Source organism: Myotis myotis, unplaced genomic scaffold (assembly GCF_014108235.1).
Source record: "Myotis myotis isolate mMyoMyo1 unplaced genomic scaffold, mMyoMyo1.p scaffold_m19_p_1, whole genome shotgun sequence".
NCBI classification, from domain to species: Eukaryota; Metazoa; Chordata; class Mammalia; order Chiroptera; family Vespertilionidae; genus Myotis; species Myotis myotis.
In genome coordinates, this window is record NW_023416313.1 from 185247248 (window position 1) to 185267154 (window position 19907).

The 19907-nt window shown below is 39.0% G+C and overlaps 1 protein-coding gene and 1 non-coding gene across 2 annotated transcripts; both read left to right on the top strand.

Annotated features, from left to right (window-relative positions):
• The first annotated feature begins 859 nt into the window (after positions 1–859).
• On the top strand, positions 860–16642 carry TMX1 (thioredoxin related transmembrane protein 1). The gene is made up of 8 exons (XM_036306701.1): positions 860–1155; positions 4655–4770; positions 6435–6480; positions 8539–8667; positions 12355–12400; positions 12498–12599; positions 12720–12786; positions 14546–16642. Exons 1-8 carry the CDS (start codon positions 1004–1006, stop codon positions 14722–14724), a joined length of 837 nt encoding a protein of 278 aa, XP_036162594.1. The 5' UTR covers positions 860–1003; the 3' UTR covers positions 14725–16642.
• On the top strand, positions 4889–5021 carry LOC118661655. The gene has a single exon (XR_004969424.1). It is a non-coding gene; the product is annotated as a small nucleolar RNA SNORA70 (small nucleolar RNA).
• Positions 16643–19907: the final 3265 nt, after the last annotated feature.

A 19907-nucleotide genomic window follows, 5' to 3' on the forward strand; every position in this document is an offset into this window, starting at 1 on the left:
CAACAACAAAAAAGTAAGCGAGGCACCACCGCAGGGAAGACAAGAAGGCGTTTCATAGAGGGTGTGGTGATTGTAAATTGCTGCTGGCAGTCAAGTAGAGTGGCTACTGAGAAGAAACTAAGGGCTTTATTAACATGCAGATCACCAGTGTCCTAGAAAGGGCCTTTCAGGGGAGGGTTGGGGAAGTGGCCAATTGGAGTGAGTTTAGGAGAGAATGTGAGGTGAGAGGTGTAATGGCAACCATTTTCATTTGACTAATACTTTCTAGAGAGTGCACGTTTTGATTTGCATTTGTTCTCTTTTGACTTCTGATCTAGCATCTTTGTGATTATTGCATTAAAAAAACCCTGCAGAATAACATACATCCCAAAGTGCACTAATCTTAACATGTACAGCTCGATTGGCTTTTTACATTTGTGTATGCCCATGTAACTCATGTTCAGATTAAGACATAGAATATAAAGGGTACTTAATAAGGTTCCCGTGTGCACAGTTCCAGTCTATAATCCTCCAGAAGTAAACCAATATTCTGACTCACATATACATCCACTAGCTTTACCACAAAAATTTCCCCAAAAGAAACAAATGAAAACTCTGAAGGTCATTTAATCGGAAACTACGGTAGCGTAGGTATGAAATGACAATCAGTTGGCGCCAAATTCTGACGCATTACTTTGAAAAGCCTTCCTCTCCGACGCCCCGCCCACTTTCTACACCACGCCCCCTGTCCTTTTTTTTCCTGCCCAGCAACACAGGGGCACAACAGGCGGCGAGCGGAGACCGCTTTTCTGTCATGCGCATTAGGGACGGGCGCGCTTCCTTCCTTCCCCATTCAACCAACTAGGACAAGGCGTCCTCCCGCACATTGAGGGTCCACTAGGCGCGCGTGCGTCCTGCCGCGCGGTCTTGCGCATGAGCAGATCGGCCCGCGAGGGCGGAAGTGAGGAGCTAGTGCGCGGAGGTGGGGCCGCCGCGCTTGCTGCGGGGTGGGCGAGCGACCGACATGGCGACCCCCGCGAGCCCTCTAGCTCCCGTGGCAGTCCTGATGCTGTTGCTTTGTGGGGCTCCCTGGACCCACGGGCGGCGGAGCGACGTGCGCGTCATCACGGACGAGAACTGGAGAGACTTGCTGGAAGGAGAGTGGATGATAGAATTGTGAGCGCGGGTGGTTGTCTCGGGGCTCCCTCGGCGGGCTGGGCGGGCTGGGGTCCTAGGTCCGAGTCTGGGCACCCGACTTCACCCCCAGACCTCCTGCGGGGCCCAGGTTCCGGGGGGCTGCCGCTGCAGACTGCGGAACCCGCGCCCCGACTGCTCGGCGGACGCCGGCTGGTCCCACCCCCTCGCTTCTTACCGGCGAATATTAAGTTTCTTCCTAACGCGCGCGCTGGTTTCGTGTCCGGGGCCGTGGTGCGCCTGCGAGATTGCGTTTCGGTTCTCCCTTAACTTTAATTCATGGCTTTGGGGTGGGGTGCTTGGCGGGACTAGTTCCGTTAGTTATTTATCTTAGAGTGGTGCACAGACGGACTCACAGATTTATTGTCACCAGATTTCACAAAAGAGGAATTGGAGCAGAACCTCGCTTCTCCTTTTGTCTAATTGCCCTTAAAAGGTAGTCCATGTATCGTGTAGGAATTGGGGACTTTTTGTTTTACATCTTATTTTATGGATTAGGTATATTTTTTTTCAATGCCACGCACATTCAAGTTGGGTGAATTTTTTAAAAATCTTCAAATCTTCGTTCCCTTGACCATTTTTTCTTTCCTTTTCTCTTTCTACACCTCTCATTTCTTTTTTGCGTGTGTGTGTGTGTGTGTGTGTGTGTGTGCGCGCGCGCGCGCGCAGAGAACTGAATGTCCTGGGTGGTGACTCTCAATGCTCTCCTGGTGGTACTGCATTAAAGATAAAATTAATGTATGAGTGTGATTATAAACTCTGTTCGAAGAAAATCACAAGTCTGTGGTGATTCCGTTATAACGAGATGCCTTTTGCATCGGTAGAAAAGAACCTCTCTGCCTTTGCTTTAGTTTTTAAATTGGTGGTAGTGGTGGCATTATTACTGATATGATATTAGTTGCATTAGTAAAAAAAAAATTCCCCGAAAACACCGTTATTGAGTGTTAACTGTGTACTAGACACTGCTAAGCACTTTACATACATTATTGCATTTAATTCTCTGCAAATTCTATAAAATAAGTATTATTTCCCATGCTTTACAGTTGAGAGACAGATATGTCTCTGATCAACCTGTCCAGGTCCTGCTGTCCTGCGTCCTGTTTCCGAGCCTGGCACAGGGGAGGGTGCAGCAGTAGCTGTTAGAACACCTGCCCCCTTCGCCAGGTCTCAGTGAGTGTTTTCCTGCATTGTTGGGTTGCCAGTTTAGGACGCAGGTGCAAGTGGGCATCACTAAGGGAAAACCCATAATGCCAAGTCAGTAATTCCAGTCAAAAACCAAATGTTCCTTTATGTGGAGGGTAAGACAGGGGGAAATGTGTATAGTATGAATAAAACCAGTAATTCCGTGAAATTTATTTTCAGGCACCATTGATGTTTCAGGGGAGAGGAACTACAGCACGTTACAGTGTTTAGTTTTTTATTAGGAACTTGCTTTAGATTGCGTTCATGAAGTATTGTACCACAAATAATGTGTTAAACAATAGTGATTATGAACTTATATGCAAAAGATAAGTTCAGGCATTACTGAAGGAAATTTTTAGAAACTCAGTTTGATCCAGCTACATAAATACATCAGTCAAAAATGAAGTATAGGTGATTTGAATTAGAGCATCTATGTGAAATTAAGAGTGTACGATGGTAATTTTTTTCTCAGCTTACTAGTTTTGAGGCCGAGTCTTTAAAAAGCACTTAAAAAATAAAAAGGACTTGGTAAAGGGATCTAGTTAGTAGTACTAATGCTAATTATTACAAGTCAGTTATCTGTATTAAATCCATCCTGATCAGGAGTTTTGTTACAGAGATATTTTCATTGTAATATTGTGAGGAATTTTGGCTTTTATGTGTGGTACTAGTCTTATTCCAGAAAGCTGTTACTTTTAGGGGATTTATTTTTAATAAAGTAAGTCAGGTATTATATATAATGATGTACAGAAACTACTTTTGTGTTTAACAGGTAAAACCTGAGGCAAATTATAAGAGAATACTAGAATACAATAAAGTGGAAAAATCAAATGTTAGGGAAAAATCAGAGCCTTGAAAATGCTGAATACTCAAGGAGTAATTTAAATCCTAACATGGCCCTAGCTGGTTTCACTCAGTGGATAGAGCGTTGGCCTGCAGACCGAAGGGTCCCGGGTTCGATTCTGGTCAATGGCATGTACCTTGGTTGCAGGCTCCTCCCCGGCCTGGGCCCTGGTCAGGGCTCGTGCAGGAGGCAACCAATCTATGTGTTTCTCTCACATCCATGTTTCTCTCTGTGTTACCCTCTCTCTTCCACTCTCTTTCTAAAAATCAATGGAAAAATATCCTTGGGTTAGGTTAGGTTAAAAAAGAAAAATCTTAACATGCTTGATCATAGGTTTGGAAACTTGAGATCTTAAAAACAGGCTGGCCTGTCTAATGTTTGTGTCTGTGGCTTACATTTTGAGGTGCCATTTATATAAAAATGCAGAATTTTGGGCTTTTATGTAAGAGCTTGCCATACTGGGCCAGCAGTTCTTGTGGCAGTCATCCTGAGTAGTGGTTTCCTGCTTCAGGTGGGATGCAAGTTCCTTATTCGCCACAGTCCTGGTGCTTCCTGTTTTTCTCATACTGGCACCTTGCATTTGACACTCCTTCAGTGTAAAATTATTAAAACTAGTCAACTTCAAATTTGGCTTTGAATTTTGTGGTGGCCACATTTTTAAAAAAATATATTTTATTGATTTTTTACAGAGAGGAAGGGAGAAGGATAGAGAGTTAGAAACATCAATGAGAGAGAAGCATCAATCAGCTGCCTCCTGCACACTCCCTACTGGGGATGTGCCCGCAACCCAGGTACATGCCCTTGACCGGAATCGAACCTGGGACCCTTCAGTCCCCAGGCCGATGCTCTGTCCACTGAGCCAAACCAGCTAGGGCAGTGGTGGCCACATTTTAATAGAGAAATCCAAAGGGTTTTTTTGTTTTGTTTGTTTTTTGTTACTTCTCACCCGAGGATATTTTTTCCATTAATTTTTTAGAGAGAGTGGAAGGGAGGGGAAGACAGAAACATCGATGGGTGTGAGGCATAGATTGCCTCCCACAGGCACCCCAACAAGGGCCGGGGATGGAGCCTGCAACCGAGGTGCATGCTCTAGATTAGAATCAAACCCAGGACCCTTCGGTCCTGAGGCCAGTGCTCTATCCAGCTCTATCTATTGGGCAAAACCGGCTAGGGCCAAAGGTTTTTTAAAAGAGATGTTTGCATGTGAAAAAGTCCTGTTGTCTTAGCTTAGTCTCAGAATTACTTTTATGTGATTAGCATCATCAAGTCATAGTTCTTGATTGCCCAAGTGTTAGGTCTACATTTAAAACTTTTTCATTTCCACAAAATTAATCACTCTACTATCTTGCTTTTAATATAAAATATTCTTCATAAATTACAGATTGAATAATTTTTATTTCCAATATGGTTGTATTTGAATGTTTTTTAATTTTAAATTTTAAATGTTTTTCTCAGTTTTGCTCCATGGTGTCCTGCTTGTCAAAATCTTCAACCAGAATGGGAAAGTTTTGCTGAATGGGGAGAAGATCTTGAGATTAATGTTGCAAAAGTAGATGTTACAGAACAGCCAGGTACTGTAAGTCTGTGGGTAGTTTTGTTTCTTTGCATGTTGGGCTGATATGTTTATTCTGTTTTCCACATCACATGGTCTTAACTCTACCTTTCATTAGGTTTTCAAAACATAACTGTCTGCAGTTAGTTAAGCCGACTCACACACCTCCCTCATGGGGGCTTAGTGTGCAGTGGCTGCCAAACAGATTCCCTGGTTGTATACGCAGCTCATTCCTTTTATGTGTTGTTCTAAGGGACCTTGGGGACATCTTCCCCACATAACTGATTCTGATCCTTTTTTGCTTTGTATCTTAGGCCCCAGACTAGAATGTAAGATGCCTTTAAGAAGTCTAGAACACTGTGGTCTAGGTGGACATTGGCCAAGCCACCATTTTCATCCATAGCAAGTTTTGGGATAAGGAGCATGTGGTTGAGGTTCTTTGTAGAATCAAGGTCATATTTCTTAACAAGTGTCTGAATCTGTAATTGCATTCTGAATTTAATACCTGTGATTTGAAGACATGGGCTCTTAATTTTAAAGCCTGCATGGTTGTGGGGTCAGTATACTCCTGACTTGGCCCTCTGGACCAGTGGCAGGTCCTGCCCTTAGGGACACTCTTTTCTTAGTCCAGTCTCATTTTATCTGTTCTTGGTCATGGTTTACCTGGGTTCTTGACTCTGCTCCTATTCCATCTATCTATATAATAAAAGCCTAAGCAACCATTATGGTGGAATGACCAGAATAACTGGTTGCCATGATGTGCACTGACCACTAGTGGGCAGACACTCAACGCAGGAGCTTCCCCCTGGTGGTCAGTGCGCTCCCACAGGGGGAGCGCTGCTCAGCCAGAAGCCAGACTCATAGCTGGCAAGTGCAGCAGCGGTGGCAGGAACCTCTCCCGCCTCCGCGGTAGTGCTAAGTAGCAGTGAGCCGAGTGGTAAGGAACAGCGAGAAGGCGGGCAGTAAGGAGCAAGGGGTCCCAGACATCCCCCGAGGGGTCCCGGACTACGAGAGGGCACAGGCTGGGCTGAGGGACGCCCCTCCCCTTCCCCCCGTGCACAAATTTCATGCACGAGGCCTCTAGTTTGGTAATAGCTAATATTGAGCACTTGCCCACTAGAGGTAGTACTTCAAATGTTTTGCATTTATTATGTAATCCTCACACAATCTTGTGAGATAGGTAACATTCCACTTTGTAGATAAGAGAACTGAGGCATAGGGAGATTAATTCTCCGTTACATTAATGTTAATGCTTGATTAATAATAATGTTAGGTGCTATTATTATTATTGCCCATCTTATGATTCATAATGTTTTCCATTTTTAACAACGCCTTAAATTCAGCCTGTGTTTTCTGAATGTCAAATGTAATTGGATTTGATTTTAGACCTTTATAATATAGACCAGTGGTTGCCAACTTTTCAGACCTTGCGGACTACTGGTTGGCAACCACTGATCCAAAGGTTTCACTTTTTAATTGATAATATGTTTTTTGAAGTTGCTGTAAGTAAATAGGATTTTTTTATTGTTTATGTTATAAAACAACTACTTTTAGGTATAATTTAATATTTTTTTCCTTATTAGTATTTAAATCAGAATCATCTTTTAAGTAGCTAGTGATTGGCCCATATTAAACCTACTTTGTGTTCTTCCTTGTATTTATTTCTAATCTTTATATTTGCAGGACTGAGTGGACGATTTATCATAACTGCTCTTCCTACTGTTTATCAGTAAGTATTTAAAGATTTGGTAGTTATGGAGAAGGAGGCATCATAGTATAATCAGAATAGTAGGCCTCTGGCCTATATCATGTTTAAAGAACATTATATTCATTAAGTATTTAGAAGGCTTATTAACCGCTAGTGCCATCCTAGGTGCTGTGAGATAGATGAACAATATATGAAGCAGTCCCTGATCTCGGAGATTTGTAATTGTTTTCGAAGGTGATGTCCACATGAAATGGTTTGGTACTCTTCAGCATAGTTAAGTGTTTTTGAGCTCAGAGTTGTGGTAGGTCCTGAAGGAAGTTTGGTAAGGGAAAAATCACTGGGCTGGAGTGGTTCATGGAGATTATGGAGTTGAAATGCAACTTTGGAGGTAGAATTTTCAAAAGTTCAGAGTAAGCATTCTATCCTGAGTGTAGTCTCATAAGTATTCATAAGTAGGAATGTGATATGTTAAAAAATTAGCTAGAATGTGCTATAGCTCAACCTTGGGAAAATAGTTGGGTGTTAAGTCAGAATGAATAAGATTATGTAGTCTTCAGTATCACGTCTTTTAGTTTGACTTTATATTCTAAGTGGGGGATAAGAAATCTCAAATCTGTGTACCTGCCCTGTACCTTAATACTCATCTAACTGGTGGATTGAATGCCAGGAGGTACCACTCTCCTCATTTAAAGTTATGAAAATAAGTTGACAGTTCTTTTTGTGTCTATATTTTGCTTTTCTTTGTTGTCTTTCTATGTTTATATCTGTTTACCTGTGCCTTTTTTATTCTTCCCTGCTCCCTTTGTATCTTTAAATGTCTATTCTCTTATCTCTGTAAGTCAGTGATGGCGAACCTTTTGAGCTCGGCGTGTCAGCATTTTGAAAAACCCTAACTTAACTCTGGTGCCATGTCACATATAGAAAAATTTTGATATTTGCAACCATAGTAAGAAAAAGATTTAATTTTTGATATTTATTTTATATATTTAAATGCCATTTAACAAAGAAAAATCAACCAAAAAAATGAGTTCGCGTGTCAGAGGTGACATAGGTTCGCCATCACTGCTGTAAGTGCTTCTTTTCCTTTTCAATCAGTATGTTTCTCTACAGGCCCCTTATGTGGCTATAAATCAGACTTCCCCTTTTCACTTTTCAACACCCCCTAAACATACCTGGAATTTCTTGCCCATTTTCTTTTAGTCATGTTTATAGTGCCCGTTCCCCTAATTTCTGCCTTTTCAAATCATACTTGTCCTTCCAAAACAGCTCATATGCCATTTTTCCCCACAAAACTTTTGTATTTTGGCTTACTTGTGGTATTTGACTCTGGATGGATAAAGAATCCTTTAACCCTATTGTAGGTAATAGGGAACTATTGAAAGTTGTTGCATTTAAGTGATAAAAATAAAAGTGTTAATAAGTAGGATTAGACTAACTATTATTTAAGATAGTTTAAGAATGGTGGGAGTAGGGAAGGTATTTATGACCTTTTGACAGAACATACTAGTACATTGGGATTGGGAAGAACCAGGTAGATGTTAGGAAGAAGGCACAGCAGACTCTAAAATAGAATCACTGAAATAGGACGAAGGGAAACACTTAGCCAGATGCCTCCAGTGACTTAAGGTATGATGCCTGAGATGATGTGATTATGACTGAAAGTACCAGAAAATTGCCTTAAATGCTTAACTTATAGCTTAACAATAACTGACAATAAGTATCAAACACTTTCTAACAACTTTTCATGTAATATGTGTTTTATACATAAGGCTTAAAAGTCATTTTCTGAGATTTCTCTACTTTGTATCCTATAACGACATTATTTTTCATAATTTTATTATTTGGAAGAAAAACAGTAACAGACTTAAGGCTTATGATTGTATAAAATATAACCTCATTGTTTAATTAAATTTTGGGCTAAGATATTGTGAGTTGATAAATAATGTAATTTGCTATTTGTGCATTGCTAATGACTTTGAATATTAGGATTAATTGTATAGTGAGATTAAAGAAATAGCAAAACAAATAAAAAGTTTATTTATTTGGTGCTGGTTAATATTTAATTCTGATCCTCTTCAGTTGTAAAGATGGTGAATTTAGGCGCTATCAGGGCCCAAGGACTAAAAAGGACTTCATAAACTTTATAAGTGAAAAAGAGTGGAAGAGTATTGAACCTGTTTCATCATGGTTTGGTCCAGGCTCTATTCTGTAAGTACAAGGGATTTTTTGTCTTACTTATTTGAGTTTTAATTAGAACAGAGAATTATATTTCATATAAATAAGACATACTTGGACTTCTTATGTGATATTTTTGATTTGACTCTTCTAAGTTAAACAGATCCTTTGATTCTTATCAAGTTAGACATTTTATAGCATTAAGTTGAAAGCCTTTTCAGGAATGTTTTAACTCTGTATATGTGGTCATTTGTATCATCAAAAGCTAAGTAATCCTAAGAGTGTGAACAACGTAATGGGTAAAGCTATCATTTGAGCTTAATATTTGAATGAGAACCATACTTGTGCTAACCTTTAGATTTTAGTTCTTGATTTAATGTGATTGAATTATTCCGCTTGTCTGATAACTTTTTGTTTGAATAGATGGATAAATAATAACCCTAATATCATGACTGATTACTGAGCTTTACATATAACCAGAGAGTAGCAGTTTGTTATGGAGCAGTAAGCATTGGAAAAAGCATGCATATTTCATTCTAGTCATTGGGGGCAATGCCTTATGGGTCATTTGAGAGACTTCCAGGAATATTGAGTTTTGTTGAAGTCACCATGGGCTGACTTATCCTGGTGTGACTAAGCTATCTCTTCCTTGTCCTCTTAACCACACATGCTGTTGGAATATGGAACATTGGGGCACCAATTGTATAAGAGATAAAAAAAAATGGATTCTGGATTCTGGGAGTGGGGGAAAGATCAGTCCCTAAACATTATTTTGAAATAGAAGTTATCTTTTTCATCTTTCTCTTAAACCTCTCCTGTGAAAAATTTCTGAATTGATTTGTCAGAATTCCCATACTGAACCATCATGTCCAACCCAATTAAGGGACCTAGCATTTGTGATAGAGTCTAATTAGTTCAAACTATAGTGAGGCTATACAGTGCTCTATGTTTCAATCCCTCGTTCCTCTTCCCATTTCGCATTTTAAACAAAAGCAACAAGATTAAAGTACCTTTCTATGTTGAACTGAAAATGTAACTAATTTTATTATTTTTTTAAAGAATAGTTTATTGATTATTAGAGAGAGAGGAAGAGCGAGGGGGAGAATCATCGATGTAAGAGTGTGTAGCATTGATTGGCTGCCTACTGGAGATTGAGCACCCAACCCGGGCATGTGCCCTGACCAGGAATCGAACCAGCAACCTTTTGGTGCAGGGATGATATCCAACCAACTGAGCTACACTGGCTAGGGTGATTTTGTTCTTTTGAAATTTCATAAATGAATCTTCTTACCCTTTTGGTAGAAGAAGAGGGTTGCTTCTAAGTCTCTTTTGAATCCTTAGGGCAGCAGCCCATACCTTTTTTTTATTGGTAGACTGAATAAGGGCACTCACAATGAGTGTCAGCTCAGCAGGTTCACTTACCCAATGATTGGCAGTTGAATCAGGTCATCCTGCATATAGGAACTTTGGCTTATGTATGAATTGGTTTATGTGTTGGCGGCAAACAACATAAGCCCTTATTTTTGGAGCATGCCTTTTTCTAACTGTCCATGTGGGTTTCATTATGTGAAATAATCATTAGTTTTACTTATATGATGATTTAGCACATCTTTTCTATATAGTTATTTTATATATCATTAAACTATCTCAAATTAATGCTATTGTAAGTTTTATTTAATGTTAATATGGAAGGGGGATAAACTTCAAGTGGGGGGATCCTTCCGCTCAGTTAGTGCCCCTAGTTCTTCCTTCGGGCTCTGTTCATGAAGGGATTCTCTGCTTATTTGGAGCCATTTGCTTTTCACTATGCCTAACTTTAACTGATTGGTTCCCTAGAGCTTGTAATCTGTTACTCAGAGTACATTGGAGAAGTCATCAGATGAAAGGTGAAATATTAATGTCAAAGCAATAGGAAAAAATGAAAGAATAGCCATTAAGTGTTTTATTTATGAGAACATCACATAGTGGCAACAATTTTCAGAAACTTAATTTTCATTAGTAAGTCTAATTATTACAGTCTTGAAATTAGTACTGCAGGACTAATCTTGATGAACACCAGCAATAATCTAGCCTGCTGGGAAATTAGAGTAAAAATAGAAGATATACACACATATTGTACTTCAAAGATGTACTAGGTGTACTGGTTAATAATGTGGATTTTGTAATCAAAGAAAACACAATAATTTCAAGAGAAACATCAACAGAGCTTTATTCAAAGTAATGTCCATCTCTAGTTACACATTTCCACCATCTTTAGGTAATCTGTGGGTACCGTCCCAATAGAACTTTCCTTGTTTTGAGGCAAACCATTCAGGGACCCAGTTTTCCACTTCTCCGTACATTTTGAAGTGCTGCTCAGAAAGTGCGTGTGCCATCGATCAAAACAAGTGGTAATCTGAGGAAGCAAGGTCTGGTGAATACAGGGAGTGGGTTAATACTTCCCAGGCAAGATCTTTTAACATGTCTTTAACTGGTTTTGAAGTGTGTGATGGTGCGTCATCATGAAGCAAAATTACGTTGCCGTGTCTTCTGGCACATTCTGGTAGTTTCACAATCAAAGCGTGGTTCAAATTGATTATTTGTTGTCGGTAGTGATCATTAATGGTTTCACCTGGTTTTAGAAGCTCATAATACACCACACCTTCCTGATCCCACCAAACGCAGAGCATTGTCTTCTTTCTGAAGCGATTTGGCTTTGCAGTCCATGTTTTGTTTGGTTAACTTGGATCAACCCATGATTTTGTGCATTTGGGATTCTCAAAATAAATCCACTTTTCATCGCCAGTCACAATTTGATGCAAAAAAAGACTTTCGTGCCGTTGAAGGAACATTTTACTGATGACTTTTCATTTTTTCATTTGTCTTTTGTTCAGTTGATGTGGCACCCATTTTCCTTCCTTTAAAATCTTTCCCATTGTTTGTAAACAATTGGAAATTGTTTGCTGAGCAACGTTTAATCTTTTTGCAAGTTGTTTTTGAGTTTGACATGCATCTTCATCCAATAATGCTTGTAATTGTTGGTCTTCAAACTTTTTTGGTTGACCTGGACACTCTTTATCTTTCACATCGAAATCATCACTTTTAAAGCATTTAAATCAGCCTTCACAAGTATCTTGAGATGGAGCATAAGCTTCCTGAAGTATACAATAACTTTCTGCAGTACTTTTCTACAAAATAAAGTAATGAATTAAAACTTCCCGCAAATGCTCTTTTTTTGGCATGAAATTCGACATTTTTTTAAATATACTTTATTGATTTTTTACAGAGAGGAAGGGAGAAGGATAGAGAGTTAGAAACATGGATGAGGGTGAAACATCGATCAGCTGCCTCCTGCACACCCCCTACTGGGGATGTGCCCACAACCAAGGTACATGCCCTTGATCGGAATTGAACCTGGGATCCTTCAGTCCGCAGGCCGACCCTCTATCCACAGAGCCAAACTGGTTAGGACGAAATTCGACATTTTTAAGCTTAAAAATATCTATGATGTTAACACCTTCAGCAAATTTGACATATGAAGTTTTGAAGCTTACTGTCAATACAACAAAATAGCATACATATCAAATCGCATATATATCAACATGTGTAACTCCATCTATTGAAAAAAATCTGCATTAACTGGTACACCTAGTATGTCTTTTTTTTTTTTTTTTAAATCTGTTACAGCGGGAGCAGATGTATATCTTACTGGGTTTTTTAATCATCTTGCTTTTATTTTAGGATGAGTAGTATGTCAGCACTCTTTCAGCTATCTATGTGGATCAGGGTATGAGCTAAAATTTTATTTCTATGTTAAACATTTTTGACATATGCTTTTTAAATGACCAGGTTTTTAGGTTGTTTTGTTTTTCTTTTAATTTTAGACTTGCCATAACTATTTAATTGAGGACCTTGGATTACCGGTATGGGGATCATACACAGTTTTTGCTTTAGCAACTCTGCTTTCAGGACTATTATTAGGACTCGTAAGTACTTTATTTTTAGAGTACTAGGAAGAAAAATATCATAAAATTTGATAATTTTATATAGTTGTACTAGCTTTTTCATATATTATATATTTGGATTTCTTATGTTTGTTTTTGCAGTGTATGATATTTTTGGCAGATTGCCTTTGTCCTTCAAGAAGACACAGACCACAGCCATACCCTTCCAGTAAGAATATTTTTATTTTGTTTTATTCTTTTGGATTCTTTTATTACTTACTTATTTATTCATTTTTAAAATTTATTTTTTTATTACAGTTGACAAATAGGCTACATGATTTGAGCTGTTTTTCAGTCTGTGTGTTTGGCTTAGATTTCGAGTTGCTAGGGAAATACCCAACTCAGTCGAGCTTTAAGCAAAATAGGAATTTATTGGTTTATGTAGCAAGGAAATCTGAGGGCAGAGTTGATTGGATCCTAGGGCTCAGATGTTAGCATGTTATGTTTCTGAATTGCTCAGTTTTCCTTGTCTTTGCTCCATTTTTGGCTCTTTTCAGTCCTTAGTATAAAATGATTATTGCACACAATCGCAGAAAAATAAGGAAATATACCTTTTCCCTACCCCCATCTTTTGGAAAATTCCTGGTGCACTCCACTTGTGTAAAGGGCTCACTTGCAATAGTCACTGTAAACCAGGGCTTTTCAACCTTGATACTATTGCCCTTTTAGGCTGCATAATTTTTAAGTATGACGGGCTGTCTTTTGTATGCTGTTGGATATTTAGCATCCTGTTGGTCTCCAATAGCACCACCTCTCAATTTGACAATCAAAAATATCTCCAGACATTGCTAAATTTTTCTTGGGGCAAAATCACCCCTGGTGGAGAACCACTGCTGTAAACTGCAGTGCTCACTATAACTACAAGAGATGTGGTATAGGGAAGAGGCTATTGACCAAACAAGAAGAGGGATACCAGACAGACAAAGGAACAGATTGTCCACTATGTGGTAATTTCTCTCCATAGTTTTCTGATTTATGCTCTGTTCCTGTATTTTTCCCCCTCCATTCTGGATTGATTGCTCAGGATTAGGGGCAATCTAGGAACACTGAAGAGTGTAAAGCTCATTGACCCAATTCTGTGTTTTGATGTCATTTTAACATGGTGTGTTCTAAGTTTAAGTTAACTAGCAACTGGCCTTATTAAAAAAAGTAAAAAGAGTATATATGTATATATTTAAAAATTAAAATTAGCACATTTTATTGTTTATAATTATATATATGTGTATGTATGTATATATGTGTGTGTGTGTGTGTGTGTGTGTGTGTGTATGCATGCCTAATGTGCAGTGTCCCCTTGGGAGTTTGACCGACTGGGAATTCGATCACTCGCTATGATGTGCGCTGACCACCAGGGGGTGGTGCAGAATGAAGGGAGGCCCTGGCCGACAGCCGCTGGGGACCCTACCTGTGCACGAATTTCATGTACTGGGCCTCTAGTACCTTTATAAAAGTACATGTGGCATAGAGAGAGGATCACATTTATGAAAACACTTTAAAAAAATGGGTAGGAATATAACCTTCAACTGTAAATGTTTGATTGCTGTTCACTTGAGAACTGAAACAAGGGTAGTGCTGAAGTTTGTTTCAGTGTACTTATTACTTAAAAGATTTAATAGCAAATTAATATAAGATAGTTATATTTCATATAGTATATTTTCTTAAAACATCCATATTTACAGTGTTAATTTTAATTCATTAATTTCAGTTTATAAATAGGTAATAATAGTGAATTTGGTAAGTAAAATGGATCTGGCAAACCAACTTTTATTTTTACGCTACCTCTTAATAACTGTTTCCTTGTGGAAATCAAACTTACGATTGATAAATAAATGCCAAAACAGTTTATGGTATATGAATTGTGTCTTGATTTTACACTAATGTAAATCTAATACATCAACAAAAAACATTTTTTGGTCTTTATCTTTAAGAAAAATTATTACCAGAATCTTCTCAACCTTTGAGAAAAGTCGAGGAGGAACACGAAGCTGATGACGAAGATGTTTCAGAAGAAGAAGCTGAAAGGAAAGAAGGAACAAACAAAGACTTTACGCAGAGTGCAATAAGACAACGCTCTGTGGGTCCTTCATTGGCCACAGATAAATCCTAGTTAATTTTTTTGACTATCAATATGATTTGGACATAAACAGATGAATCATTTCTTTTGGTTTGAAGTGAACTGTAATTTTGTACACTGGAGGATTCAGTCTATATTGTCATTAGATTGAAAGGTCTGCCTTCACAAAATAAAAGATAGCACTGTGTAAAAAGTTTGAAATAGGATATAACAATAGTATGGTGGTTTAAACAGTTTTTTAATATTTTGAAGAATCTGGTGCCAAGCAATAAGATTTGTGTATGTTTGTTTAATAATAACCTTTCATAATAAAATTTTTCTGAGTTAAAAACTTACACTTCCCAAGTATTGCATTATTGAGGTATTTAAGGAGATTACAGAAAAAGATTTCTCATTTTATAAAGTTTTTCTGTTTCACTGTGTGAAAAAACACACACCATATTTCCCATAAATGGGAACTTTGTTCACTATCTCAAAAAATAGTATTTCAGTGACAACTCTGGTCCTTTTAGAAATATAGTTCAAAATTTCCTTGTATTTTTAGATTGCACAACTAATAAAAACTACCTTAATTACAGTTTTTTACACATAGATATGCTACTGGTTTAGGAAGTTTTCATAAGTCCATGGTGTTGTCTTGATTCCTATAAGGTTGGTTGCTGTTTCTGTTCCTGTGATCAGTGTCTTTTCTTACCATGCCATGGGCTACATTTTTCATTTTCCAAATTGGATAGTATCCTGGAAATATTTTTCATGTTTTAATAAATAGTATTTTATTTTGTTGTTGCAAACAAGTTTACTGAGGGCTGTTTACAGTTGAAGAGTTGGCCCAGCCACTATGGCGCAGGGATTGAGCATTGACTTATGAACCAGGAGGTCATGGTTTGATTCCTGGTCAGGGCACATTTCTGAGTTGCATATTCAATCCCCAGTTGGGGCATGCAGGAGGTAGGTGGTCAATGATTCTTATCATTGATATTTCTCTCCCTTCTCTGAAATCAATAAAAATATATTTTTTAAAAATTGAAGAGCTGCCTACTGATAAAACATTTTGGCCACTGATTAGATTTTTAAATCATTCTTATTGAACTTGGACTTGGACTTTTTTTTTAATGTGAAGGTGAACATTCCTGATTTTTATTTGATGTGGAAAAGCTATTTTACATTTTAAGAATTTATAGAAGCTTAATCTGATATAAAGTTAGCATTCTACTAAGGCAGTGATGGTGAACCTATGACACGTGTGTCAGAGGTGACACGCGAACTCATTTTTTTTGTTGATTTTTCTTTGTTAAATGGCATTTAAATACATAAAATAAATATCAAAAATATAAGTCTTTGTTTTACTATGGTTGCAAAGATCAAAAAATTTCTATATGTGACACAGCACCAGAGTTAAGTTAGGGTTTTTTAAAATGCTGACACTCTGAGCTCTTTTATAGTATTGGTTTTCAATATACATTTGTCCTCAAATACAGAAAATTCTTAAATGATTTTGCAAAGTCGTATCGTTTTAAAATGTTTTTATGTGTTTGAGAAGACATACTTTGTATTCTATACTTTCTATTGTGTGATGTTTCATAGGTGGGAATCATCAGGATGGGACATTTAATATATTTTTACTCTTTAAAGAGTTAGAACACAGCAAAAATGAGGTTAGTGTGGGGTGGCAATAGAGAACTGTATTGGCTTTGAGAAGGGGGAAAAACTATTCAGGATGAATCACCTGTCTATTATGTAATAGATGATTTCTGTAATGTCCCCTCTCATCTAGTTTCTTCCTCTGTGTTGGTTCATCAGACTTACAGTTTCATAATGTACAACAGTTATCTTTAAATGCCTCTCCTGTAGAATATTAAGTATTCTACCACTGAAGAGCTTGGATGTGTAGTAATTTTGTGATGCTTTAGAAAAATATTCTAAGCACAAAATAAACTTTTCTAAGACTTCACTAAAGCTAAAGACGTGTGATTTCTAGCTGCATATTTAAAAATGCTTAATTTGTATTTAACAGTGTTCAAATGAATAGTTGTGTCACTATGTACTTGATACATGTAATCATACACATCTTTTTCTGTTACCTGAACAAATGATAGAGGAAAATAGTTCTCATTAATAAAGCATTCTATTTTCTAGTATACATAAAATTAACAAAATTTCAAGTTTTTAAGTAATTAGAAAATATATATACAGAAAATTAAAAGGCTGAATTGGTAGAGACTTGATATTTCAGAAAATCATCTTGCAGTTCTTAAGCACTCACTGTAGACATCTGCATAATCAATTTTGTTAGAGGCTCACAGAAATGATGTGGGATCATTTTACCTTTAGCAGACCCTTTTTGTTTCTATTGTTGGTTTATTTATTATGTATACTAGACATTCGTGCACTGGGGGAGGTCCCTCAGCCTGGCCTGTGCCCTCTCGCAGAGTGAGACCCCTCGGGGGATGTCTGCCTGCTGACTTAGGCCCTCTCCTAAGGGTCCTTAGCGCTGCTGCGGAGGTGGGAGAGGCTCCTGTTACCGCCACTCCACTCGCCATCCATGAGTCTGGCTTCTGGCTGAATGGCACTCCCCCTGTGGGAGTGCACTGACCACCAGGGGACAACTCCTGTGTTGGGTGTCTTCCTCCTGGTGGTCAGTGTGCATCATAGCAACTGGTCATTCTGCTGTTTGGTTGATTTGCATGTTAGAGTTTTATTATATAGAATAAATTGTTGACAGTCTTATCTTACAGATGTCTCCCATTTCCCCCCCTTTACTTCCACCCAGCCCCTATTTACCCCCCCACAAGTTCTTCACCACCCTATTGTCCCTGTCCATAGGCCATGCATATCTACTTATATAAAAACCCCGGGTGGTGTTCATCACAACCAAAACTGCGACCAAGCGGAAGGAAGTCAGCCCTACAGGGGTTGTCTTGGCAACAGCTGCACCCTCCCCGAGCTGTTTCCTGGAGCTGTTTCCTGTAAGGGCGGGGTTTGAGGCAGGAACCCACCCTGGGAGCGTGGAGGCAGATCTTTTTAAAGTATGCCATGCCAGCACGGCCAGGGGTGAACCTGAGTGGGGGCGGCTGAAAGGCTTAGAAAAGACATACAAGAGAATGAAAGCCTGGTCTCGGTGGGACACTGCTTCTCTGAGAGACAGCGACCACGCCCACAGCCATGCCTTTATTTTATAGCTGATGCCATGAGGCAAAGTAAGGGCATGACCAAGATGTTTACAACATTCTCCTGGGTTTCAGTCCTACTTAACTACATGCACCTGAACTCTATCAAGCCTACATCACTCAGGCACGTGGGGCCACGTGTTTGGACCATAGGTTCAAGCTTACAACTATAGCTGTTGGCTATAATTGTGCTGGGAGGGCTCTGCCCTCCAAGCTGGGACTTGCACATGGCACTGTGCCCTCTCATCAATCCAAGGCTTGAACCTGTCCAAAACACTGTAGCAGCTCCCCACAATAAAGTTTTAATTCTGTTTCTTTGTTACTTACGTTGTGGCCCCATCCCATAACAAAGAAACAAAGGAAAATTTCCCCATTGAATTTCTGAATAGTATTACTCCTTTGGGAATGCCATGTCATAAATTAAAATTGAAAGTGGGAGCAATCATCATGCTATTGAGAAATCTCAATAGTAAATGGGGTCTTTGTAATGGTACCAGATTTATTATCAAAAGATTACGACCTAACATCAAAGCTGAAGTATTAACAGGATCTGCAGAAGGAGAGGCTGTTCTGATTCCAAGAATTAATTTTGTCCCCATCTGACACTGGCCTCCCATTTAAATTGATTCGACGATGGTTTCCCGCGATGCCAGCATTTGTGATGACTATTAATAAATCACAAGGACAAACTTTAGACAAAGTAGGCATATTCCTACCTGAACCCTTTTTTGCACATGGTCAGTTATATGTTGCTTTCTCTCGAGTTTGAAGAGCATGTGATGTTATAGTTAAAGTTCTAAGTACTTCATCACAAGGGAAATTAGTCAAGCACTCTGAAAGTGTTTTCACTCAATGTGGTATACAGGGAGATATTAGAATAAGTTTAATTACTTTATCAGTCATTGTTTGCATCACTGTTGTTTTTACATCATGTTTTGTTTTCATATCATGTTTTTGTCATTTTTATATCATGCCTCTGTTATATTCTTTGTTACTGTTTATTAATTAATTTATATATTATTTTCATATACATTTTACTAATTTCCTTTCATCTCTCACACTTCTATTATAGAGAAAGGGCAAATAGCAATATTAAAATATCTCTGCTAATTCCCTTTTTAAAAAAAATATATTTTATTGATTTTTTTACAGAGAGGAAGGGAGAGGGATAGAGAGTTAGAAACATTGATGAGAGAGAAACATTGATCAGCTGCCTCCTGCACAACCCCTACTGGTATGTGCTCGCAACCAAGGTACATGCCCTTGACTGGAATTGAACCTGTGACCCTTGAGTCCACAGGCCGATGCTCTAGCCACTGAGCCAAACCAGTTAGGGCAACCAATTCTCTTAATGTGCACAAATTTTGTGCACTGGGCTACTAGTCTATATATATAAAAGCCTAAGTGACCATTATAACCGGTCGACCAGTCGCTATGACATGCACTGACCACCAAGGGGCAGACACTCAATGCAGAAACTGCTCCCTGGTGGTCAGTGCACTCCCGCAGGGGGAGCACTGCTCAACCAGAAGCCGGGCTCATGAGTGGCGAGCGCAGCTGCGGTGCCTGGAGTCTCTCCTGACTCCGCTGCAGCACTACCGAGCGGCGGTGGCAGGCACAGCGGGCCAGAATGAGCACAAGTAGCGTGGTGCTTGGCCCCAGCTCAGGCTCCTCCCTGGCCACCTGCTGCTTGGCGCACTGCTACATCCCCTGAGGGTTCCCGGATTGCAAGAGGGCGCATGCCAGGCTGAGGGGACCCTCCCCCCACCCCATGCATAAATAGGTGCACCGGGCCTCTAGTAAGTATATAAGTTCTTTGGTTTCTCTCTCCTCATTCCCCCACTCCCACATCGAGGTATGTCAGTCAGTCTGTTACATGCTTCCATACTTTGGGTCTTATTTTGTTGGTCAATTCATTTTGTTCATTAGATTCCACAAATACGTGAGATCATGTGATATTTGTCTTTCTCAGATTGGCTTATTTCACTTAGCATAATAGTCTTTAGGTCCATCCATGCTTTCCCAAAGGATCCTGCTTTTTTACAGATG

Coding starts and splice junctions, on each gene's coding strand:
- TMX1 (XM_036306701.1), top strand. CDS start 1,004: ATGGCGACCCCCGCGAGCCCTCTAGCTCCCGTGGCAGTCCTGATGCTG. Junction 4,771..6,434: donor AGATGTTACAGAACAGCCAG/GTACTGTAAGTC, acceptor TTATATTTGCAG/GACTGAGTGGACGATTTATC. Junction 12,600..12,719: donor CAGGACTATTATTAGGACTC/GTAAGTACTTTA, acceptor TTGTTTTTGCAG/TGTATGATATTTTTGGCAGA.